This window comes from Hipposideros armiger, unplaced genomic scaffold, assembly GCF_001890085.2.
Source record: "Hipposideros armiger isolate ML-2016 unplaced genomic scaffold, ASM189008v1 scaffold_596, whole genome shotgun sequence".
Taxonomy (NCBI): Eukaryota; Metazoa; Chordata; class Mammalia; order Chiroptera; family Hipposideridae; genus Hipposideros; species Hipposideros armiger.
Window position 1 is genome coordinate 461,576 of NW_017731946.1, and position 21,095 is coordinate 482,670.

The 21,095-nt window shown below is 36.0% G+C and overlaps 1 protein-coding gene across 1 annotated transcript in view; it reads right to left on the minus strand.

Annotated features, from left to right (window-relative positions):
* The window catches only part of SLAIN2 (SLAIN family member 2), a 76,018-nt gene that overhangs the window by 39,011 nt on the left and 15,912 nt on the right, over window positions 1-21,095 (minus strand). Inside the window, exons 2-3 of the mRNA XM_019624620.1 lie at window positions 8,084-8,232; window positions 1,674-1,860 (exon numbers count right to left, since the gene is read on the minus strand). Of these exons, the coding sequence (XP_019480165.1) occupies window positions 1,674-1,860; window positions 8,084-8,232 (336 nt within the window). The remainder of the gene's footprint in view (window positions 1-1,673; window positions 1,861-8,083; window positions 8,233-21,095) is intronic.

Sequence of the window (21,095 nt, forward strand, 5' to 3'; positions counted from 1 at the left end):
AAAAAAAAAAAAAGAATAAAGAGGGCTATAGAGACTCCTTCATATATCATGGCACAAACACAAAACTCAGTTTCACTTAACTGTAACTTATCATCTTATGAAACAGTTAAACTTTCAACAGAGTTCCTGGCAAGCAGTTAGTGTTCAATAATACATACTTTTACAAGATAGCCAATGAAACTGCTCTACAAAGAGATGAATTTATGATGTAAGGTTTTCTCCTCCAAAATTCAGTCATTAGCAAACACCATCATCTTTTCTCCTGAATAACAGCATCTATTTCTCCTAAACCAGAAAGCTATAATTTGAGAAAAATCAAGATTCCTTAGAAATTTATAAACAAACCAAAAAAAGAACGCTAGCTCATTTCTCCTACATTATGTCATGTTTACAAAATTCCTTTGCAAAACTATGATCCAAGAAGTTCTCTGAAATTTAGTAGTGAAGTATAAAGATGGGATGAAGAAAATGACTAGATAAGAAAGGTCTTTTATAGCTCTCAACCAAAAAGAGGACAGAAAACAGGTCAGGGAAATAAAAAATATATACACAGGATGCCAAAAAATGTATACACCTTTTAAGAAAGGAAAAAACTTCATTAAAAGTGTAATACTCAATATATACCGATAACAAAACATAAATACAAGTTATATGTATACATTTTTTGGCACCCTCGGTATATCCAAGAGTCTAACTTGTTTCTAAGAAAATGCTTTCATCAGATCATCATCACCTTCCAGTGGAGAATAAAACCCCACCACTGTCACTACTATTTCTAATATGGATTTATTTGAAACGCTTGTTTTCCAGAATTCTTCACTGTAAGAGTTAGCTCCAACATGAAAGGCACATAAGAAGAGCAAGAAGAATACAAAATAGTTAATGTTTATATTATCAAGAAGAGGACTAGAAAGTCAGACTCAAGTAGTGCCTGAATAAAATCCTTTATATTAAACAAAGATAGCAGATGAAACTTTTTAGTATGATAATCATGGGTGAAATAAGTAGCAAGTAACAACCTATGTACAGAGCAAAGAGCATGGTCAATAAAGTCATTGGACTAGGGAGCACTCAGGTAAAAAATATTAGCTGGTTAACAATAATTTTTAAGGAAGTTGTAATAATTAGCCATGACAATCGCAGCAGAATGAGTAACGGAATGAGCGATTAATAAAGAACAGTAAGCTACAGTGATATCACAGTCACGGAACCACAGCAGAACGTTCTTTTCCCAGTTGACAGCAGTCTGTCCCTCCCGTGTCATGTAGGGCTCCAAACACTCATTCAGTACATTTACATATAACCTTATACTATGTTTTAAATGCAATTATCAAAGCTTATTAAATTCCTATAAAAAATTTTTAACTCTGTAGCTTATACAACCCAAGCAGGTTATTCAATAAGCATCTATTGGTTAAAATAATCAAGCATGGGACCCTATTTAATGAAGCCAGATTAAAAAACTTTTAAGAATATGCTAAAGAAAACTTCATGGATGTATACTGGCTTATCTGTATCCCTGGTGCCTAGTATATAGGACCTGATGCCAACTAGCTCCTCAATGATATTTCCTCTAACCAGTTAAAAGTTTCATAAATAAAAGAACGTGAACTACTGATAAATACAGTATTTTCTGAGGTAGGGCAGTAAGCTAAAAACCATTCTTTAATCACTCCATTTCATTTTTTTCCTTACCTGAATTTCCAGGAAGTATTAGCTGTTTGACTATAGGAGGTCGCACTGGGGTTGAGGATGGAGAATTGAAACCACTGCTGTATGGGCTACTTGTATTTGGACTGTAAGGACTTGTGTAACTCATGGAGTTGAAAGGATTATTATATAAATTCTGCCTCTTGAGAGCTGCAGTAACGAGAAAGGGGGAAATCAAATTCAATAACTGGAATAACAACATTTTATTGCAAAATTTTTCCTATTAAGAAATTCATTAAGTCATTATTATCTTAATTTCAATATAGAAACATTCTTATAGTAGTGGGAGAAAAACATCCTATTAATAATTCCAACAAAATATTCTCATTATTTTAAATTGTGCTATGCAAGTAAAATATAGCCACACCAAACAACAAAAATAATATCATAAGGAGAATATCTCAACAAATTGTTCGCCATTAAATGAATTTACTTCTATCTTATTGGAAAGTTTATTACAACTGTATCAATCCCAAATGGCTTTTAAAAATAAATCTAAAAGCATATCTGTATTTTCTCATTTTCCTAAACAAACTGTATCGCTTAAAAAAGCTGTGAAATGATATTTTAAAATAGCCTTTACAAAGTTTGAATTTTGGGGGTAAAAAAAGCAATATTGACTATTTGGGCTAGATTAAGGTGAAAATATGTGAGAATTCTCTTTTTAAAAAGAGAAAAGCAGGCCAGCCGAGTGACTCAGTTGGTTAGAGCCTGAGCTCTGAGCAACAGGGTCGCTGGTTCAATTCCCACATGGGCCAGTGAGCTGCGCCCAAGCGGAGCTGCCACTGACCTGGTGAGAGCATGTGCTCTTAACAACAAGGTTGCCGGTTCAAATCCTGCATGGGATGGTGGGCTGTACCCCTCCCACCCCCCGCAACTAAGATTGAACATGGAACCTTGAGCTGAGCAGCCATGAGCAACTAGATTTAAAGCAGCTACTGCATTTGGAGCTGAGCTTGCGCCCTCCACAACTAAGACTGAAGAACAACAACTGACTTGGAGCTGATGGGTCCTGGAGAAACACAATGTTCCCCTTCCCCAATTCCCCAACACTGTTCGTCTCCCCAGTAAAATCTTTAAAAAAAAAAAAGAGAAAAGCTCTCCCCGCCCCCCCCCCCAAGTTTTCTGGCTCAAGAAGAATACTTCTGCCAAAAAAAGGGAAAGATATTTATGCTATGCATATAAAATTATAGAAACAGTACAAAATAGGGCTATCAAGTACAATTATATACAAGGAAAAAAAATAATTAAAACAGTATTTCTTCCACCCTATTCTAAAATCCAGTTTATTCAATATTTATGACCATCGGCAAAGCACTGTGTAGAATATACAGACAAATGTGACATGGTGCTTTTTCTTAAGAGGCTTATAACCAAGTAGTGTAGGCAGAAAAAACAATGATTTCCAGGTCAAATGAAATGAGTACTATCATAAAGATTCAAAGGTTTGTGGAAATGATGAGATAGGAACCATTCATTACAATTGAGAGAAACTAGGTAAGGCTTTTTGGAAGGAGAGGCACTGGAGCAGTCTCAAGAGGCTGAGTAATAATTTGATAAGCCACTAAAAGTAGGGCAAGTATGTGCTTTAGTCTGTGTTTATAACACACACAAAAGCAGTGTTGAAAATGCACAGTATGTTCAGGGGATACGAGCATGTAATCTAGAAAGGTAAAGCACGTAGTGAGGGACAAAACAGGAAAAACCCGCTGGGCCAGGTCACGAGAGGTCTGGGCACCATGCTCGGGAGCCTGAACTATAATTCAGTAGCAGTGATAATGTCATCAGTGGTTTCTGAGCAAGAGTGACAGGATCCAATCAGTGTAGGAAAAAAAATTTGATGGAAAATTTTATGTTGAATAGATTAAATTGAACTAGGTAGGTGACAAATAAAAAAAGGGAAAAAAAGGAGAGAGAAAAAATTGGAAAGGATTACTAAAGGGAAAAAAATAAGATGACCGAAGTTTCTGGTTTAAATATTAGTGCAATAGCGGTTTGAGGGGAGGAACATATGTTTTCTGTTTAGTTTTTGTTTCGTTGGATAGTGTAGGAAGTTAGACAGAATAGAATTATTTATTTTATAAATAATTAGTAGGTAGCATGATCTCAGAAATATCAACGTGAGCTGAAATGGGGCTGCTAATTTCTTCACATCTCATTACTCTTCAATCTCCTTTGAAGCTTATTCTCTTTTACTTGGTTACTTAATCACTAGCATTTCAAGTCCTTAGCCTTTTTACCTTCTCACTCTATATCATAATTTTTTTCCTAAGAAATTTCATTTATACCCATGACATTAGCTATTATCTATATGCCCTAAAACTCCCCATTATTTATATCTCCAGTCCTAAGTTTTCCTGAGCTGCAGTCCCATATACAGTGCCCATTCAGTCTCTCCTGTGGGTCTCTGGCAAAAGTGCTCCAGAGCCAACATGTCCAAATCCAAACTCATGATTTTCCTGCTAAAACCGAATTCTCTTCCTGGGATCCCTATCACAAAATGACAACATTCATCCAGTTACACAGCTGGAAACTTAGAAATCACTGTTGATACATTCTTTTCCCTCGTTTCCTCATATTTGGTTCATTCCCCTTTGCTTCTAAATCTTTTCATCCCCACTACCACCCTTCTCCCCCAACACACGCTACCCAGCTACCATCATCAGCCCTCTCAAAAGCAGTCTACATCCTTTTTGGCACTCTCTAATCTACTCGCCATACTACAGCTAGCAAGACCTCATCCAAGTGCAAGTCTCGTCTTCCTGCTCATACACACCATACCCTTGAAAAAAACCCTTTAATATCTTCCAATTGCTTTTAGAATAAAGTCCAAAATCTTTAACATAGTCTACAGGCCTTGAAGAGCAGTCTGGCTCCTACATATCTTGCTGACCTTGTCGCATTCTCTCCTTTACTCTTCTCCAGCCCCTGGCTTGTTCAAGTTCCTCATGGATGCCATGCTCCCTCCCACACGCTCCCTCAGGCCTCCCTGGAGCCTGTGCACATGCTGTGCTCTGCCTGGGACACCCTACACCCTCTTTCACCTTTCCCCTTAGCCCACTTAAACTTCCCTGCATCTTTAGGCTTCAGGTCAAACATCACTTCCTGAGGTAAAATTCCTATTTCTCAAAGCTCAAAGCACTGTCTACCATTCCTTTATTACATGTCACTAGTTACAAAAAAAAGATGGTTTGTACTAGTAATGCTTCCTCTACTAGGTGATAAACTCCATGAGCATTAGATTATGTTAGTTTTTCCTCATCATGCATCCTCCACCTTTCCCCAAAGCCTGATACATAACTGGCTCTCAATAAATATTAAGTGAATATATACATGAATGAATGAGATTAATTTGAATAGAGATGATACTGAATACCACATGAATGGATGAAATAATCAAAACAGAGAGAAGTGGGGCAAAAGAGAGACCTGGGGTGCCTTAAACTTAAAAGATGGGCAGGTGGGAGGCAGGGGGAATGTGAAGTTTAATGGGTACGGAATGTTAGTTTGAGATGATGAAAAAGTTCTGGAGACAGACAGTGCTGGTTGCACAGTAGTATGTACGTGCTAATGCCACTGAACTGTATATTTAAAAATGGTTAAAGTGAAAAATTTTATGTTATGTAAAGTTTACCACACACACACACAGATGGACAAAGAACCTTCAGAGACGACTGAAAGGAAAACAGCAGGGAGGGGAAGAAAAGGTAAAAAAGATAACACATATCATGAAATAAATAAGGTGCATCTAAGCCAACAACAACAACAAAAAGAACAAGAGAGGAGCATCTTAGGCACAAGTGGTAGTGCACTGCAGAGAAGCTGGGAGTGATGAGCAGAAGCTGTTCCGCTAAAACACAATAGCTAAGTTCCCAGGAAGCTTTCTTTGCCTTACCAAAAACTACATTTAAGAAATAATCTCCAGGGCCGGCCGAGTGGTGCGATGGTTAAGAACTCGCTTGGGATGCCAGAGGGCCCCGGTTCGGATCCCACATATGAGGGCCAGTGACACTGCCCTCTATAGCTAAGATGCTGAACAACAGCTCAACCTGGAGCTGGGCTGCCGTGGGTCGCTGGCGACAGTGGGCTGCAGCCCCTGTGGCAGTGGGTTGCCATGGGCTACCGTCTGTAGCCAGCAGCCAGCGTGAGCGGCCAGCAGCCAGCGTGAGCGGCTCTCAAGCTGCCGTGAGTGGCCGTCCAGAAGCCGGCGACTGATCTGCCTCGCCCGGGAAGAGCGCAATGATGGTGCCAACTTGGGCCAGTGAAGCAACGTCCTCCACAACTAGACTGAAGAACAAAACGACAGCAACTTGTCTGTTCCCCTTCCCCCCAATTCCCCAGCACTGTTCCCATCCCCCCAATTCCCCAATAAAAATCTTTAAAAAAACAACAAAAAAAAAACAAAGAAATAATCTCCAACTTGGGAAAACGAGTTTTAGGACTACAAGGTTCAAACTTGCAATGACCAAGTTATTTTTCCTGTAAATATACATTATATTAATAGCTAGCTATTGCTCTGTGCATACAGCTATAAAATCTAATCACTGTTGAATAGATCCAGTACTTGATTACACCTAGTTTTTGGTTCAAGAGTAACAGCTTTTCTTACACACTCTTACTATCTTTAAAACCCTTGTTGTAATAAAGCAAAAAGCCACTCATTCAAATTGCTATTTTTGAGGTGCAACAGCTTTGGTTTTCTCCCTTAAGTCCAAGTTGCTAATTACCAATTGCCAATAGTTCCCACTCCTTATGATGTTTTACACCGGAGGTTAGTAAGCTACAGCCTGTGAGCCAAATCCAGCCCACCACCTGTTTTTGTAAATAGTTTTACTGGAACACTGCCATGCCTGTTCATTTACGTATTTATCAATGGCTGCTTGCATGCAATAGGGCAAAGTTGAGTAATTAATTAAATTGTAAAATATACTTACATTATTTCTAAGGTGAGATAGAGTACTGGAAAATTGGTCCAAAAAGTACTTTTAATAAATGTCTAAATAATACAATCTAACTGAAATGAGTTAGAAATTTTCCAGTTATTTCAAATTGTGAAATACTAGCTTGTCTACTAGCTCTACATAATCTCTAATAACCTCTTATGAATATAATATAAATCAATCTCTAAAAACACTTGATATTCAGACAACCACATTTAAAAAATCACATAAAGGCTACTGCTTTTTAAAAAGAGATTCTCTACACTGAGGAAAAGTATTATATTTTAGTGTCAAGACAGACTCAGAAGCTCTGTAGTAACATCCTAGATGGTATTTTCATATAATCACCATTACTCCTTGCAGCCAACTAAATTTCCCTTTACTGGATGCCAGTTTCACTGTTCGTCTCCCTTTTGCACCCCCTGACCATTTTCAGCTTACACTCTAATAAGAGAGTACATAGTCTCATAATAAAGCCAAATAACCAATTACATGGCTGCCAGCTAAACACAAAGCAAAAAACTAAAACTTATTTAGTGTTAGTAATCGTGCCTCAATCCTTTACTACATGAGTATTCCAGAAAACAGTAGCCTTCTAGAAGAGACTGGCAGAAATTCCATGAAAGAGTCAGTAATATATTTCCTACATTTCTGCCCACACAGGCATGCTACATTAAATGCCATGAATAGTCACAGACACATTTTGTCAGCTTTGTGAATGCTATTTAAAAAAAGAGCATAAAAGCAATTTAAACCTAAAATGCCAAGTTCAAAGAAAAGAAAAAGAAAAATATAACAAGGAAGGAAAATGAACACATCTGCTAAGCACCTACTATGAGCCAGAAAAACCTGCTAGGCTCTTTCATAAACATTATCACATAAACCTTTAAATAACCTTACAAGGCTCATTATTCTTGTGAGAAAACTGAGCTCACAGAGGTTAAATAACAAGCAGAATCACACAGTAGTAACTAAGTGCTCAAATGAGAACAAGGTCTGTTTGGTTCTTAACCTGTATCTCTAACACACCAGTTTCCCCGAGGGTGGTGAGATAATGTTAGATGATACCAGACAAACATTTTTTAAATAGTTATTTGTTTAAACTTGCTTTAGAAAAACATCTATCACATAAAATCCATTATTTCTTGGATATTATTCTTTAGAATGAAGCTAAATAAAAATGGGTAGATTGAAAAAAAGTGAAGTGAGTAATAGAACAAGGCTATGTGCATATGGCAAAAACTCATATGACATGCACAATGGGATTTGGAAACCACTACCAGGCAAAGAACTGCCTTCCTTAAAACATACTTTATATAAACACACACACACACACACACACACACACACACACACACACACACACACACACACACATATTTTTAATTAAAGAAAGCAAAGAGATGAATTTACAAGTAAAATTATAGGCATACCTGACATAGTTTGATCAAGTTTGTGGATAAGAGACTTTTTAGCACATTCAACATCAGGACTTGGGTAATCCAAAACTTGCCTGCACCAAACTAACGGACTAACTGATTTCTGCATTGGTGTAAGTTTTTTCTTTGGTGATGAATATAGCCTAGAAGAAAACAAAAACAAAAGGTTAACATTCATTACAAAGCACAAGGTTAAAAGATAGGGCTCCTTTTGGATAGATTTAAATGGAAGAGGAGAGTAAAAGTAATGGAGTATGTGTAAAATCACCCACATTTACTTTGTGCACAGAAAGAAAACGATACTATATCCATCAATATAAATGCAAATCTCAAGTATTAAATGAACCCAAATGAGGCCAACTGTCCAATCCTAAAATGTGTCTTATTTTTCTCTTTTACTCTCATTACAAAAACTACAAGGAAACATCTGTCTTTAAAATAATTTAATCTGTTTTCAATAGTACTTGACTAACTCCCCAATATAAACATATCATTAAGTCTTGTATAGAAGGCAGAATGAGATAAATACCTTGCTTTCTACTTCCCAGGCCCGCTTCTACCACAAACCATGCAAAAATCCACCATTAGTAATTCCTTCCTTTTAGTTAAGCAATACCCACTCTGTAGACCTCTTTTCAAATGATGATGTCAGAGAAAAGCAATACTTTAAGTCCTTAATTACTTAATATGAGGCAATTCATGAAATTACATCAATCTCAGGAAAGGGTATTTTATGGGGCAGTATTTTATAAGCTCCTGGGTAAGTTATATAAAAAGAAAAAGAGCAGAAGATAGAGATAGGCTGTCCTTAAATTTCCTACTTCATAGTTTTAACTTAGATTAGTCCCGATTATTTTTTGTTAATTTTTAAATTTAATTATAGTTGGTATTATATTGGTTATATTAGTTTCAGGTATACAATATAGTGATTCAACATTTTTACACCTGACAGTGGGATCACTCCACTAACTCTAGTAATCACCTGTCACCTCATAAACTTATCACAATATTATTGACTATATTCCCCTTCACCGTTTTCGCCCAACCCCTTTCTGGTAATAACCATCCCTTTGGTCTCTGTTGCTGAGTCTCTTTTTGATTTTTTTTTGTTGTTGTTGTTCATTTGTTTTGTTTTATATTCCACATATAAATGAAATTATACAGTATTTGTCTTTCTGTTCCTGACTTATTTCACTTAGTATGATACCCTCTAGATCAGCGCTTCTCAACCTTTCACAGGGGTCGCCTAAGACCATCAGAAAACACATATTTTCGATGGTCTTAGGAACCGAGACACCGCTCCTCTACCCGTCTCCAGGCCCACATGCAGATACGCGCAGATACGCCCACACCCGGCGACCCCTGTGAAAGGGTCGTTCGACCCCCAAAAGGGTCGCGACCCACAGGTTGAGAACCACTGTTCTAGATCCATCCATGATTTTGCAAATGCAAGATTTCATTCCTTTTTATTGCTGCATAGTATTCCACTGTATATACCAGAGTGCCAAAAAAATGTATACAAGTGGACACTTTGGTCAACGTTGCTCAAGCAGTAGTTCACCGTAATCAGAAGTGTCTGGATGCTGATGGTAACCACTTTAAGCACCTCTTGTAATTACAGAAGTCAAACGTGACTTGTAGTCATCTTTTGTTATTGGCCATTCATCTGTTGATGGACACCTAGGTTACTTCCATATCTTGGCTATTGTAAATAATGCTGCAATGAACATAGGAGTGTATGTATATCTTTTTGAAGTAGTGTTTTTGTTTTCTTTGACTACTCAGAAGTGTAATTGCTGGGTCGTAAGTATATTTATTTTTAGTTTTTTTGAGGAATCTCTATATTTTCCATAGTGGCTACACAAATTTGAAATCCCACCAACAGTGCACAAGGGTTACTTTATTTCAAATGTGACTGTATAAAAAGGGTGAAGTTACTTGAATTCTAACCAGAGTGGTGTTTTTGTTTTTTTTTTTAAGCTGAGACATCCTGCCACCTGTTGGCAGCTCAGCGGCTGCTCAGCTCGGGCCGGGACTCAAACCGCTGCTGCTCAGAGCTCGCACTCTTGAGCACGCTTTTAACCAACTGAACCACTTGGCTGGCCCCAGAGTGGTTTTTAAATCAAGACACTTTAAATGGAATTTATGAAGTAAGCAAAATTATGCTTTGCTATTTATATAGTTAAATGTCTCAATAAAACGAGGAGTTAATTTTCACATTTTACACAAATCAAGTTCGGGCGATAAAATGAAGTGTATTCTGGTATAAATATATCTCTACAGTACCAGAATCAACAAATTACTTTCTAATGGCAAAATGTACATTTTCTATCCCTTTTCTCTTCTCCCTTATCTATAACTTAGGTCTGTCACTCACATCGATTACTTAGTTCTGATCAAGATCACCAAGACTAATAGGGTAAATCCACATATCGATTTGGACAAAAATGAAATTTATAAAGTAGCTTATTAACAACTCAAAATAAAAATGAAACCAGTGGGGTTCATTCTTTTTCCAACTTAAATACCACAAATGTCTCATAACAAATCTACTTTAGCACCCCGACTTTAATTGTGATAACTATCATAAACTGATATTCTATGTTAGCAAATATTTAGCAAGCAAAATCTCTACAGATGAATAACAAAAATTAATAAAAACACTTTATGACATTATCACCACTCTTTCAATATGTAACTTCCCTGCACTGACTGGTTTCACACAATTTACCCACTTGACTCACGTGTATTTAGCATGTTTCCTCTACTATTAGCTATGAAACTCATTTGAAAAAGCGCAAGGAACATGAGTGAGCCTCAAAAACATGCTCTGTGAAAGAATCCAGACACTAAAGAACACATATTATATGGTTTCATTTATAAGAAATGTCTAGAAAAGAACATGAAGCAGAAAGTAGATTAGTTGTTGCCAAGAGCTGGAGGTAGGAATAGGCTGGAATAGGGATGAGGTTTCTTTTTAGGGTGATATAAATGTTCTAAAATTACATGGTGGTGATGTTTGTGGTAACAGGGTCATGACTGCAAATAGACTAAATTCACTGAATTATAAAATAAATTTTACAGTACATAAATTACACAGATAATGGGTAAATTTTATAGTATGTAAATTAAATCTTGATAAAGTGGTTTATAAAATTATAAAGTGTTTTTAGCATCTTGAAAAATACAGAAACTACTATAAACTAAATTAATTAAGCATCAATAATTCAAAATCAATTAAACTAAAACATCATCTCCTCTATACCCCATGAATGGTGGCTTTCCTGTTTTTGTCAATGGCACTATAATTCTTTCAGGTACAAAAGCTAAAAACTGAAGAGTAATTTTGGATTCCTCTATCTTTTTTATTTCCTACCCTAACCAAAAATCTTAAACAAGTCCTGCTGATCCTATATGTATAAACTACCTTTCCCCCCACTATTCCTATATCTATTCCCCTAACTGGCAATAGAGAATGTCCTTCCTTCCATTCCTAGAGTGATGAAAAGGGGGAGGCTGATTTAATAATACTTGGGGTATGCCAACTATCTTCTCTCGCTCTATTCTCTTATTTCAGTGCCCCATCACTACCCGCAAGTCAAGTTCGAGGGCTTTGGTCCAATATGGTATTGGCACAAAATTATTCTTCCAGTCAGGGAACCTTTGGTTGATTTTTCAAAGTACTTCTACACCTGTCTGAGGACACATGAGCTCAGTTTTGCATGTAACAGCATCCTCCTTTAGCAAGACCAAGGTGTTTCAGTGCCTGAATTAAAAAAACAAAAGCAATGGGCCGGCTGAGTGGCGCGTTGGTTAAGAGCTGGCTTGGGACGCCAGAGGACCCTGGTTCGGATCCCAGGATCCCACATATGAGGGCCAGTGACACTGCCCTCTACAGCTAAGATGCTGAACAACAGCTCAACCTGGAGCTGGGCTGCCGTGAGTCGCCGGTGACGGCATAGGCTGCAGCCCCTGTGGCAGTGGGTTGCCATGGGCTACCGTGTGTAGCCAGCAGCCTGCGTGAGCGGCCAGCAGTCACTGTGAGCAGCCGTTCAGCCGGCGACTGATCTGCCTCACCCGGGAAGAGCGTAATGATAATACCAACATGGGCCAGTGAAGCGACATCCTCCACAACTAGACTGAAGAACAAAACAACAACTTGTCTGTTCCCCTTCCCCCGATTCCCCAATAAAATCTTTTAAAAATAAATAAATAAATAAATAATAAAAAAACAAAAGCAAGAAACCCAAATAAAAGTATCTGCAATAACTATACATATTATCTCCTTTGCTCATTTCTTACAAACACATAAACTTCTTCAAAATAATCATTTTACCTACTAAAAATGTTTTTTCATTCTGATGCTTTCAAATTTTGATAATAATAATATATGGTTTAATCAAGAACGGCTTATTTGTCATAGACACAGCCAGTTTACTGATGGCTAAAGATTGAGATTTGTCAAGCTATTTTACTGCCAAAAAACCTTGAAACACATTACTTCATTACCCTATTTCTAGTAAAATTAAGTCACAGAGGCCCAGTGGGGAGCTGAGTCCCCACCTCTACCCAGCATCAATGAGGCAAAAAGGAGGCCATCTTCTTTGTCCCCAACCCCATGTGACAGTAGGGCCCAGTAGGGCACTGACCTTACACCCCAAACACCTGGAAAGAGGCAGTGTGAACCACTGCTCCACTTTTACTGAAGTGGTATCAGCAGGGCCTAGCAGAGTTGAACATCCACCCCCATCCAGGCCCATGCACTGCACCTGAATAAGGTAACTGAATGTTTACTAACAAAGGAAAAATATAATTATGAGTCTCACAGCATAATGCCCACAATGGCCAGGATGCAACTGGAAATCACTCATCATACCAAGAACACAATTAAAGGAGGACAAAGAACAGAAACAACGGTCCAACTGAAATCAAACAAATAAATAAAAATAAAAATGACAAAATCCAACCATACCAAAATAATAACCAGAGAGCTGGAGTTTAACATAAGAAATATTACTAGAGACAAAGAGAAACATATCAATAAAGCAGGAAGGTATAAAAATTAAATGTAAGTATCGCTAATAACAGTAGTAAAATTGAAAGGAAAAAGACAATTCAGGAATTTGGTTTGGAGTTTTCAGTAGCCCTCTGTCAATAACTCAAAATAGAACCACATGGAGAATCAGTAAGGATACAGAATACTTGAACAACACTATCGATCAACTTTCCTTAACCAACATTTATGGGACACTCCACCCAACAATAACAGAATACACGTTCTTTTTAAATGCTCATGGAACACTCTCTGGGACAGACCATTATCTAGACCATAAAAAAAGTCGTTCTGAATTTAAAAGGATTGAAATTCTTCAAAGTCGTGTCCTCTGACCAGAACAGAACATGAAATCAACAACAGAAAGATATTTTGTAAATTCCAAATATTTGGAAATTAAACAACATACTTATAAATAGTTACAGGTCAACGAATACATACAAGGGAAATCAGAAAATATCTTGAACTGAAAAAAAATACCTTGAACTGAATAAAAACAAAAATATAACATACCAATAATTATATGATGAAGCTAACGAAGTACTTACAGGCAAACTTATAATTTTAAACACATATTGGGTAAGAAAAGAGGTCTCAAGTCAACAACCTAAGCACTAAAAAAAAAAAAAAAAGAACAAATTAAACCCAAAACAGTAAGAAGGAAATTATAAATATTGGTAGAAATCAATGAAATAGGAAAACAGAGTAAAACAAAAAACCAAAAGTTGGTTTTTTGAAAACATAAGAAAAACTGATAAATCTTTACTTAGATTTACCTTGGGGGGGAGGGGGAAGAGAAAACACGAATTACCAAAAGCAGAAATAAAGAGTGAACACTACTATAAGCTCTACCAATATTAAAAGGATTTTATTATAAGGGAATAATATTATAAGGGAATATTATCAACTTTATGCCAACAAAACAAAAAAATAAAAGATAGGTCAGACAAATTCCTAGAAAGATACAAGTTACCAAATGTAACTCAAGAAAAATAGAGAATCTGAAGGTATTTATAAAAAGAAATTGAACTTTGTGACAACATGGACGGACCTAGAGGGTATTATGCTAAGTGAAATAAGTCAGACTGAGAAAGACAAATACCATATGATTTCACTTAAATGTGGAATCTATATAGTCTTGGGGCTGTGTTTAGCAAGGTTACAGGATATAAGATCAATAGGTAAAAAAATCAATGTATTTCTGTATATTTTCAATGAACATTTTAAATATGAAATAAATACAATAATTTCATTTACAACAGCATCAAAAAATACATACAATACTTAGGAATACATTTAACAAGTGATATGCAAAAGCTGTACACTAAAAGTGATAAAACATTGCTGAGAGAAATTAAAGATGACAAATAAATGGAGCGATATACCATGTTCATAGATCTGAAGACTCAATATTGTCAAGATGTCAATTTTTCCAAGTTGGTCTACAGAATCAACACAATGCCTAAAAAAAGTCCCAGTAGGCATTTTCACAGAAATTGGCAAGCTAACTCTAAAAGTTAAAGTTATATGAAAACGTAAAGGGCAAAGAATGGCCAAAACAATTTTGAAAAAGAAAAATCTTTTTTTTTTTTAATTTAAAAATCTCTAGTCTTGCTCTCTTCCAGTCCATTCTATACACTGCATCCAAATTTTTTTCTAAAATATGAATCTGGCTTTATTAATGTCCCCCTGCTAAAAATTCTATGCCGGTTTCCTTTTGCCCTCAGGATAGTCTTTTTCCCAAAAATGGCTCCCACAGCCCTTGACACACAAGCAATGAAAAAGCTGTTTCTGTACTTTTTTTTGGTTAGATTTATTTCACACCCTCCTCCACCACCCAAAACTAAATTAACAGCCATATGGTACTAATTTTATTCCTGGAAAGCCCAACACTTTTGCTTCTCAGGTCGTTTGTGCACACTGTTCTCCTTGACTAAAAACAAACTGTTTCACCGCTTGCTCACCTCACCTTCATGCTCCTTTACCCAACTTCAGCCAGTCCATTCCTGCTTTCGACTGAGTCTCAGCTTAAATGTCACTTCTTAAGGAAAACCGCCCTTAAACACCTCACATAGGACTATATCAGGTGTCCCCACTATGTGAAGCAAGGTGTTTTAACAAAGCATCTTTACAGCCACTTAGATGTGCCCTATCAAAAAGGAAATTCCACCTCCCTCATTCCAATTATAAGAGACTTAACTTTATACTTTATTCATTTTTGTCCTGTTTGAATTTTTTGAGTTGGTATTTATAAGTTGAAAAGTGACATTTAAAAAATGTGTTAGAGGTGATAAAAACGCTATAATATGGATGAACCTCAAAAACATTATGTTAAGTAAAAGAAGTCAGCCACAAAAGACTTCATATTGTATGACTTCATTTATATGCAATGTCTAGAATAGGCAAGTTTATGAGACAGAAAGTAGGGGAGAAGAGGAATGGAAGTGACTACTAATAGGTACAAAGTTTCTTTTGGGAATGTTGAAAATATTCTAAAACAAGATTATGGTGATGGTTGTACTAGTCTGTAAACATAATAAAAATCATTAAATACTAAAAATCATAGTACACCTTTTTTTTTTTTTAAGATTTTTTTATTGGGGAATTGGAGGAAGGGGAACAGACAAGTTACTTTTGTTCTTCAGTCTAGTTGTGAAAAACATTGCTTCACTGGCCCAAGTGGGCACCATCATTGCGCTCTTCCCGGGCGAGGCAGATCAGTCACTGGCTTCTGGACGGCCGCTCACTGCGGCAGCCGCTCACGCTGGCTGCTGGCTACACACGGTAGCCCATGGCAACCCACGGCCACAGGGGCTGCAGCCACGGCGACTCACGGCAGCCCAGCTCCAGGTTGAGCTGTTGTTCAGCATCTTAGCTCTAGAGGGCAGTGTCACTGGCCTCATATGTGGGATCCGAACCGGGGCCCTCTGGCGTCCCAAGCCAGCTCTTAACCAACGCCGGACCCAAAGCACACTTTAAACAGGTGAATTTTATGATATGTAAATTATATTTCAATAATGCTGTTTTAAAAATCTTAGATATAATTTGGCCTTTCAAGATATTGTTTTTTTCCCTTAGAAAAATCATTACAAAGGAATTAAACACCATTAAATATCATTTATGTATATTGTTAAATACTGAGAGAACTAGTAAAAATGTAATTAAGAATATGAATTATTATAAAACTGACAATAAAAAATCGTATTTTAGTCCATATGTCACACATACCTGTATATAGTATGACTGGTGATAAAAGCAACTAAGAATATAACTTTATTATTTTTTAAAAGCGTAACAACTTTCAGTAACACAGAAATGTACAAATGTATGGAGTGATAATAACCTCTCTCCTTACCAATCCTATCCCCTAAAGTTATTTATGGTTTGGAGTATGCCTCTCCTGACATTTCTATGCATACACACATAGTAGATATATAATTAAATGATGGAGCTAGGAAGGGGGGAAGGCTGGAGTTACTTTGGTGAATTTATGGTAATCATAGTAATCGCTTTTCTTATTGTATAATCAGCTGAAAGTAGGCAGTGAAGCTAAGGACAACAAAAATTTAACTTTACTTAAGGTAAAAAGAAAAGTTGTATTAAAATATTTTATTGAAATAAATTTCTTCAGATTGCTGTGAAACTTTTTACAGGCCAAGGAAAATCATCTGGATTTTAATACCTCAAAATCATCCTTCTCTATTTATTTAGTAGGCATATTCAAGGCAAAAGAACAAGTGCCTCTGTCTCCAAGAAGTCTGATGTGTAATCCCTGGCACAGTGATTAACATTTAGAGATGATCAAATATTTGCACCTGAATGAACACTGACTAAAACAACCATAATCACAATGGCTAAAAATACATATGAAAAAAGGATAAAGAAAACATACCAGAGTAAATAAGATCAAAATGGTCATTCTGAGACTGTACTTTTGTTTCTATATTTGTTTTGCTTTTTTTTAAACATTTTCATTAATGAGTGTCTCTGGTTTTAATTACACAACTAAATGTAATTTAATAATTCTAAACTATTAAGATACATTGTTTTATAATGATTTAACAAGCTCTATTAGTCAATGTCACAATAATAATAAATGTTATTTATATTTTAGCAAGTGCTTATTACATGCCAGATATGATTTCAGTATTACTCTTTTCAATCTTCACAATGAGTTTATGAGACAGGTACTATTATAATCTCCGTTTTACAGATGAGGTCAACTGAGACACAGTGAGATAAATGATTTGTCCAAGGTAGCTATTAAGTGGCAAAACCAGCATGGCTCCAGAATCTGTGCTCTTAACTATTAAACTTGACTGCCTAATGCCATTTTTAAAAAGAATGCAAAAGATCCTTGAGCTCAAGAGTTCAATTAGTAATCATTCTCACAGCCACCTGCTGTTTCCTGCTCTCTTCTCCTAAGCCCTACCAACATAAAATACAAAGTTGTAACCAGTCACACTACTGCAACATAAAATCACAACTCAATTGAAGAAGAATATCTTCAGTCCATATATACATAGTAAGGGTCTTTTTGAAATTTTAGATTGATCGTTATACCATTTATTATTATATTTGGCTCACTAGCTGACTTATAGGCATATAATTCTGTATCGATATGAAGAAATATAAAATACGCTTCTGGTTTTTAGAGGACTATCATCAGTGTTACCAATAATGTAATTATTAGTAAGGCAAATTCATTAATAAAATCTTGGAGCAGAACAGTTTACAAGAACTGAAGTGATATTAGCTGTAGGGTACATATCTAAACAAGTATGAGGGCAGAACACAACATGGTGAACCAAAACATACACCTGAGCAAGCAGAGCGGGCAGAAGAAAAGCTTTAAAGTAGCGAACCCCAAACTTTTAGACAGTGACACTCTGTGCTTCCATTTTCATTTCATGACTCTTGATTCTCATTCTAATATGTTTTTTTTAAGAAAATCAAAACAATTTTGATATTCCCTCAGATGTCAGAGAACTGAGGTTGGAAATGGCTTCTTTAGAAAAAGGAACTTCTAGTGTTGAGGCCTAGCCATGTGCTGCTGGAAACAATAGATTCAGTGAGACCAGCCTAGAATACAGCAATCAGAAACTGGAGTTGTTTCTTTTTGAGAAACAACATCAGGAAGACCGGGAGTCTTAAACAAGACCAGACTTTGCAAATTGTGGCAATAGCTGCAAAGCAAGAGACAGTCTTTATGTATACTAATGCTGTACATATCTTTTCAGGCACAACCACAAACAAAGATAGCAATTACTACTGATGGCAGAATTTTTAGTCCACAGAAAACATACATGGGTATATGTATATAAGTATATATACACAGAGATATGTTACATATATGTATGTGTGTATATGTGTGTGTGTGTGTGTGTGTGTGTGTGTGTGTGTGTAATCCAAAGATTCTTTTAGAGTACCATTCTTCTTAATAGCTAACTTTATCTTTGAAATGCCTTAAACAAGGTCTTACCCTGTAGAAACCGTGGCACTTATGGCTAAAAAAGTCATAACTTTTAGCAAATAATATATCCTTCAAATCCCAGATAATAATACATATAGTGACTTTTAATTGTCAACTAAAGTTAGGTTTTAAAAATTAATATATTTTTCTTAATTGTTGATGTTTCTGCAAAAATATCTGATAGAAGATATGAGCATAAAGTTAGAACCCACAAAACACTGGCAACAAAGGTTTATTGCTACAATAAAGATTAAACAGCTGTTCTCTCAGAGAATGTTCTTTTTGCAGTATTCCTACAGGTTCTAAAATTAGTTTTTTAAATTATTATAAATTAAAATATTTTATCCATTTTGTAAATACTGTATTTCCCCCTGTATACGACACACCCTTTTTCAAAAAATTTGGGGTCTAAAAACTGGGTACGTCTTATTCAGTGGTTGTAGATTTTTTTACTTGCATTTCCCGCTTTTTTAGTGCTCATACAACCACTGTATAAGACGCACCCAGTTTGTAGACGCCTAATTTTTCAAAAAAGGGTGCATCATATACATGGGGAAATACGGTATATGAACTAAATGGGAGGAAATCTAAATATATGTATTTACATATACATATATTTACATATACATATATTTAAATACACACATAAATATAAGTGTTTTACCTTAACAATAGGTTAGCTTAAAGTATCAGGTAATTGAAGTGCTGAAGAAAATTTGGCAATATTTTTATGTTACGTGCCATAGTAGTAAGAATACACTGTATTCTGCTTATAGAGCTGTATACAGAATACAGAATTTTATACAGAATTCAAAGCAGAACACAGTGGTACACTGTATTCTACTTATAGAACTGACGTTAATATTAAGAACTGTCCAGATAGTCTCTTCTCTTTTTCTTTTGAGTTACAGAGAAAGAAAGATAAGAGTGGGTACATGAGGATTCCTACAGTATACTGTATATTGAGATGGTCAGTAAGCATAAAATACATTTGGGGGAAGGATAGTATTTTTAGAACTGGCATTGTCCTGGAGAGACAACCCAATCTAGTCCTCCGTTGTTAGAGTTTGTAGTTGTGTGTGTATATATATTATATATATTACTTACACACACACACACACACACAAAAAAAAAAAACTATATAATTGTCTCTCATAGGGGACTCTAAGCATCTCAAGGGAAGGAATAAGAATACTTCACATCATCTCTTGTACCCTACCCTCACCCCCAAAGAAAACTGCCTGGCACATAGTAGAAAAGGAACTTGATATTGCAGAATGAATGAAGAAAATAATTATGAAGCATTTACAATAGAGCACTGCATTTTTCCTGAAAAATTATAACCATGGAAATTCTACAGTTATTCTTAATTATACTATTTGGTTACCCCAGTTGTAAGATCAGCAGAACTAAATTTTTCCTATTTTAATTCATATCTGTTCTACCTTATTTGTTGCTTTCAAAATACCCATAAAAACTAACCAGGATATCTCCCAAGTGACAGTAATCAAATTATCCCAGTGTCTTTAAAGGGCAAAATTTAACCTATTCTCCAATACCTTAGCTTTCTTCTCTTTCCTATCAGTTTTTTTTTTCATATCACTTACTGAAGTTGAATTACCTAAGCTAGAAATGATGACACAAGGGTCTGAAAAATACACATATTATAAGCGTAAAAACTGAGCTCTTCTATTTCCTCAGTTTCTACATCACATGATTTTTGTTATTCTATTAACTGCTGCCTCACAAGATACAACTAGATACTTGTTCCTACTATTTTATTCTATGCTTATAGAAACTGTTTTAATTTGAAGAAGTCTTTTTGTTTCATCATAACCAACTATCTTTTCTTGGACCTATATGATTTTCTAATAGTTCTAGTCCGAATCTTTCTCCTGGGTGTCAGTCACTGAGCTCTAACTGCTTACACTACAGCTATCCCTCCCTCCACACCCCCCAAATCAAATATTGTCAAACAAACCTAAAATGGCACCATTATTTTTCCAATCAACAAATGAAAATGTTTATGCTAACCTGGACTGTTTTCTCTTTCTACATATTCAATCAACATATCCTATCGATTCACTGATAACCCTCAAATCCATCCCTTCCTTTTCATTTTCACTCACCTCAGTCTAGACTCTTATCTCACCCAATACAGATAATTATTATTACAATAATCTCAACCAGTTTTCCCATACCTACCAATATATCCTTTCATCCTTCCAATCTATCCTCTACCCTCTGCCACTTAGCTCTCTAAAACACACACCAGTACAATATTATTTCACAACTCAAAAACTTTCCCATTGGATATAGTCCCAGTTTAATTTTCAAGATTCTATGTTATCTGATCCAAAACTACATCCTTTGATCGTCTCTCCCAAGTACTCCAGTACAAAACCCTTTTGTCCAAATAAATGTTCACTTATGCATCATGGAAAGTTTAACCACAGATGTCTTTGTTTATAGTTTCTTTT